The sequence below is a fragment of the Pecten maximus genome, chromosome 11 (genome assembly GCF_902652985.1).
Source record: "Pecten maximus chromosome 11, xPecMax1.1, whole genome shotgun sequence".
NCBI classification, from domain to species: domain Eukaryota; kingdom Metazoa; phylum Mollusca; class Bivalvia; order Pectinida; family Pectinidae; genus Pecten; species Pecten maximus.
Window position 1 is genome coordinate 39652126 of NC_047025.1, and position 6704 is coordinate 39658829.

At 33.3% G+C, this 6704-nt stretch overlaps 1 protein-coding gene across 1 annotated transcript in view; it reads left to right on the forward strand.

The window, feature by feature from the left end:
* Positions 1-3549, forward strand: part of LOC117338238 (junctophilin-1-like) — a 77136-nt gene extending 73587 nt beyond the window's left edge. Inside the window, exon 5 of the mRNA XM_033899501.1 lies at positions 33-3549. Coding sequence (XP_033755392.1) covers positions 33-119 — 87 coding nt within the window. The 3' untranslated portion in view covers positions 120-3549. The remainder of the gene's footprint in view (positions 1-32) is intronic.
* Positions 3550-6704: the final 3155 nt, after the last annotated feature.

Sequence of the window (6704 nt, forward strand, 5' to 3'; positions counted from 1 at the left end):
CGTCATGCTTATATGAATTATCTATGTTTCAGGACTTTGTACAGCAGCGCCAGCTGTTAGTCTTAGTAATTGCAGTGAACCTGAGTTTAGCCACAATGTTTTTCAACCTGTTGTCCTGATGAGTGCTATAATTTGATCGTCATGGAAACAAATATATGCACCTTCCAGCGACCTGTGCTACCGTGGCACACATTGGCTTCGGCGGGTTGATGCAACGGAAACAGCAGTCGAACCAGTTCTCGGTCAAAGGTCAAGAAGGGAAATTTGGTTTTCTTACCAAGAGAAATACCAAGGCCACGCCCGTTGGACATGATTTGTTTGATAACCCGCTTTAGCCATGGCGTTTTCGCAAGAAGTTGATGGAACTCGGCGAGACTCCAACTACCTACTGAACCAAACTTTCCTATTCCGTCTCGTACAGCCGCATCCATTTGTTCCATTAGGATGTACGAGACCGGGTCACGTGTTACCCAGTGATGTCACGTGTTACCCAGTGATCATCTTCCCTGGCACCGTATTTGTCCTAAGGACAGATCTCTATAAAGTTGTAGTGAGGACGAATTAAGTTTAAGACATTTTGTATAAATGTATTTTGGGAGTATTTTTTCCAAGAACGAAATTTTAGTGGAGTATAAGTTCTGGGAAGAACGCGAAAAGGAAGATGAATACCAACGTTTTTTTCAATCTTTGTTGGAGCCTGGAATTCGTTGACGTTATTCAGAGTTTATATGCATTGTGGATGTTACAGATTCTTGAATGCATGTGTGTGTGGATCGTCACTTCTCATCATCCCGTGTTATCCGGAAGTGTCCGTTCGCTCCTTGACCTGTTGGGTTTCATCCCACGTTCCACTAGGTTTTGTACGACGAGGAGAAATCCAGAAGCAATGTTTTGTTTTATCGGGATTACATGTGACCAAATTTGATTAACCTGTGTATAAATTCCTCCTTTTAACAACTACTACATTTATTCATTCTCTCCATTATTTTGAATGTTTAGGATTTTTGCGACATTTTTGTTATAGGCAGGATACAAAAAAGTGTCTGCTATACGCACATGATCCTTAACTGCCATACTGTTGGCCTATATGACACAATCTGACAAGCACCTAGTACCTCGATCAAGGACATGTCCATAGCGCAGCACATGGCACGTGCAACGTATCTCTAATGCCATCGTAGTGTACGTCATGATATCAGAAAGACCTTTCTAGATCAGTGGTGATATGTGTGTCAGCGATACGTGAATAAACTTATCTGTAAAGGCATAAGGCAGTTGAATGTGGATTAAATCAATTGTTGTTGGTCAACACCGAGGAGGAAACAATCATGTTTAACACAAGAAAGAAGTTAAAATCTAGGATCAAGAGAAAGGTCATTCATCTCTGTTATGACCTCGGAGGCAGCAATAGAAATCAGTATTTATTTAACCAGTTATTGATATGGCACGACATGGCAACACTTAGCTACTATTAAAGGTATTACTGGCGACCCGGACTTGCCGAGAAGGTGGGAGGAGTGGTCGGTACTTATTTCCAGCTAATGTGAGGAGAAGGGATAGTTAAAAGGTTCGTGGCAATGTTCTGATAGACCATGATCATAGACAGGGAACACATAGTCTAATGATCCAGAATTTGGCGGATTTTATTCATTATAGACAAAACTACAGTGTATTTATTGAAACCACGATTTCGTAGAGACGTATATTTTCACCAACCCGAAATATCCTTCTTTGTTGTAATTGTGCAGGGGTCTGTACCTTTGTACCCGGTTTAACAGAAGGTATATAACCGTGATGTCTTTCAGCAGTATATACCCCACAGTCGCCAGGCTGTAAGGATTGTTCTCATACCAAGTGACATGCACTCAGTTTGCCGATACGTCATGTTTTATTTATTTCAATTCTAGGTGTTTTTAATTTTCATTTGTATTTTAATCTTTTTTTTCTTGTTTATTAAATATATGGAAATGATTTTAAATAAATCAGTATTTTGTTTCCATGAATTTTGAAAAAAAAATCGTCGAGCGACCTTTATTATTCCGGGTCAGTGCATTTCCCTTTACTATTTAAATTAAGTTAAAGTGTTTGAACGTTAGATTGGAGTGTGTTGGTTGAAATAACACACGCTACTTTTGTCTGATTACTATGTAAATCATAAACTAACCGTTTGATCAATCTTTTAGTAATTTAGTAAAATTATACAGTACATCTATTACACAATGTAATATTCAGATTAAAATATTGTTATTTACCTGCAGGGAGAGAGCGGTTGTTTTTTTCTTGTCACGTTTTTGCATTTCGTTAAAACATAACATCATAGAGGTAACATGAAATAAAGGGAAGCAATTCATGTAATGAATGGTGCTGAACAGCGTGCTCACAACCAATACCTGGTATATTCACAGACTTGGTTCATAGAAACTGTTTCGCTGATATCGGGTCGTACATTTTGTTTTATTCATTTTGTTCGAGGTTGTCTTCTGAGCTATATCATTTGACATCTTCTTGTCATTATGTCTAAATTTCAGGGGAAGAGGCCAAATCTATTTCTACAAGTCAGAAAACTTCCAAAGTATTATGATTTTATATTAGTATGGGTGTTATTGTAGGCCTTGAAACAACCGTTTTATGGAGCATGGATTACACTCTGTCATGCTTTACCACCTATAACTAGTATATAGTATACCTGCGCACACGTGATTTGGGATATTCTGGACAGACAAATATACCAACAAATTAACACATTAATTCATGATTATCAGAAAAAATAACTGACAAAATACAGCGTTTATATTGAAGCTGTTAGACCACATAACAAGATCGTTTGCGATATCACGTTGTTTACAGCGCTGCACTACAAGTCACGTGATAACATTCCATTAATAGCTTACAAAGTAGCGAAATATTCAGGAATGCACAATATTATATTACTACATCGTATCATGGTCTACTGGAGATGTCGAACTGTAAACAGGTGACTTGATATCGCGAATGAGCTCTGGTCTGTCCAGGTATAATACCTGGGTTACGTTCTGTGTCTTATACAACAACTATAACAATCAGAAAGGGGAACACAGAAAGGGCAACTCCACCCGGCAGTTCCCTTTGTGGTTCGCGGTATACATTTCTCAATCTTGCCATTGTAATACTTTTTAAAGCTTTAAATATCAATTTTGTTTGAAGATATGTCATCTTTTGCTTTTTTTCGTGCATCATTTTGATAAATCATGATATTGATTATCCCCCCAGGGGAAGTACGAAGGGTATTGATATGTGTTTGATACATCCTGTTTCCCACTGTAACTATATAACTTCCAAACTTTTGAACAAAAATGAAAATATTTTGTAGTGCTGAATACGAAGGGTGTTTTTGTGTAATTCCCTTTGTAAATTAATGTGTACTTAAGATAATATTTTATAATAAGTTAATGTATGTAAATTTTCTTTTGGATTTTTTCCTAAATTCGGTTTTAATTTTTTTTATTACTTGAAAGCATTTGAATGGTTTATACACTGACTCCACCCAATAAAATCGCAGAGAGAAAAATATTGTGTTTTTGTTTGTCAGTTTCCTCTATCTATACACCCATAGCTGGCGGCATATTTTCACGAATTTGTCTACATAGATAAGATTATGTTTGAAGTTTAGCATGTAAACATAAAAACACTATTCACAGCCTTAGATCATTGTACGTTTATCTGGGAAAGGTAGATCTTACGTTTGGAATTTCGTAATATTTAGAAAAATGAGCTTTGAAAATTAATCTGTTTGTCCGTTTCATTTGGAAAAGTGAGAGTCTAGACAGTGGCAATCCGTTTGAATATGATAATTTATCAATGTTTCTATGAAAACGAAAGTTATGTTAGAACGTTTTTAAATCCACAAGACTCAATATTTTTCCGGCAAAGAATCCGAGACTAAATAGAAATGCTGATAACAACTCTTTAGGTATGTTGGTTGATGAGTAGATTGATATAAATCATACTGGAGCGAGGTCCATTTAGTTAGAATCTATATTGATGAATATATCTATTGTTAACATATAAACTATTGATAAAATTAACAGACCAGGCATATCTCTGTTGTAAACATATAAACTACTTACTAAAGTAACATATAAACTACTGACTAAAGTAACATATACACTACTGACTTAAGTAACAGACCAGATATATCTCTTTTGTAAACATATAAACTACTGACTAAAGTAACATATAAACTACTGACTTAGGTAACATATAAACTACTGACTAAAGTAACATAAACTACTGACTAAAGTAACATATAAACTACTGACTAAAGTAACATGTAAACTACTGACTAAAGTAACATATAAATTACTGACTAAAGTAACATATCAACTACTGACTAAAGTAACATATAAACTACTGACTAAAGTAACATATAAACTACTGACTAAAGTAACATATCAACTACTGACTAAAGTAACATATAAACTACTGACTAAAGTAACATATAAACTACTGACTAAAGTAACATATAAACTACTGACTAAAGTAACATATAAACTACTGACTAAAGTAACATATAAACTACTGACTAAAGTAACATATCAACTACTGACTAAAGTAACATATAAACTACTGACTAAAGTAACATGTAAACTACTGACTAAAGTAACATATAAATTACTGACTAAAGTAACATATAAACTACTGACTAAAGTAACAGATCAGATATATCTATTGTAAACATAAACTACTGACTAAAGTAACAGACTAGATATATCTCTCCTGTAAACATATAAACTACTGACTAAAGTATCATATACACTACTGACTAAAGTAACATATAAACTACTGACTAAAGTAACATATAAACTACTGACTAAAGTAACATATAAACTACTGACTAAAGTAACATATAAACTACTGACTTAGGTAACAGACCAGACATATCTCTGTTGTAAACATATAAACTACTGACTAAAGTAACAGACCAGATATATCTCTTTTGTAAACATATAAACTACTGACTAAAGTAACATATAAACTACTGACTAAAGTAACATATAAACTACTGACTAAAGTAACATATAAACTACTGACTAAAGTAACATATAAACTACTGACTAAAGTAACATATAAACTACTGACTAAAGTAACAGACCAGATATATCTCTTTTGTAAACATATAAACTACTGACTAAAGTAACATATAAACTACTGACTAAAGTAACAGACCAGATATATCTCTTTTGTAAACATATAAACTACTGACTAAAGTAACATATAAACTACTGGCTACAGTAACATATAAACTACTGACTAAAGTAACATATAAGCTGCTGACTAAAGTAACATATAAACTACTGACTAAAGTAACATATAAACTACTGACTAAAGTAACATATACACTACTGACTAAAGTAATATATAAACTACTGACTAAAGTAACAGACCAGATATATCTCTTTTGTAAACATATAAACTACTGACTAAAGTAACATATAAACTACTGGCTACAGTAACATATAAACTACTGACTAAAGTAACATATAAGCTGCTGACTAAAGTAACATATAAACTACTGACTAAAGTAACATATAAGCTGCTGACTAAAGTAACATATAAATACTGACTAAAGTAACATATAAACTACTGACTAAAGTAACATATAAACTACTGACTAAAGTAACATATAAGCTGCTGACTAAAGTAACATATAAACTACTGAATAAAGTAACACATCATATTGGTAAATATACACTTTATAAAACTTGAAATTTGAGTATCTGAAATCAATCGATCTGTACCACAAGATATAACTTACCATAGCTACATTTACAAAAATTGCGTGTGTGTACCGACATACTTTACATATTTTGTTTGTTTGTATATTTGCCCTAATGTCATGCTAAGTGTTCTTTGACCGTTTTAGGAATATATTAAAAAAAATCTAACTTTCACTTTATATTGTGTCACGATTAGGCTCAAACCTTTCCATTACACGTGTTTCTTTATTAAATGCATCTGACTTTAGTTATTAAAACAATGTTACGAACATGGTTGCTTAATTATATTCTTATATTACCGGTATGATCTTATTATCATTAATCATAGATATGGGTATAAGTATAATGATAGAATTAAAAAATATGTGTAACCATATTACCGGTAGTTACCAGTAACACCATACATATCACAACAATAGGTATACTTATTAATGCCACATGCTAGAGTTATTAAAAAATCATATATATTTATGTTTTGAACATGATCATCATCATCTCTATGTGTTTTATTACAAAATAAAAAAAACCATAAAATATCTAAATTGATAAAACACTGACCGACAGTTGTTGAAGGTAGAAGTAATTTCAAATTAATTTCCATTGTGACGCAAAATATCATTTATGTTAACCGTGTAATTGTACAATTTCCCGCTTTGATCATTTCAAGTTAATGGTGATAATGGGGAGGACGTTGTTAGAGCCGCTAGTGTGCATCAGCTAGTTGGAGTCGAAATTGGTTGTGATCGTAATATTTAGTATATCAAAGGTCCCGAGATTAGTGGTACGTGTAGATATATATATGTTCTTTCAATGGAGAGAATATATAGGTTACTACACAAATACTACACGTGTTACAAATAAATGCTGCATTATATAATTACAGGATTCAAGGGACCTGAACATACAATCACACCATCCTACAACCGCCAGGAACAAATTCCTGAATTT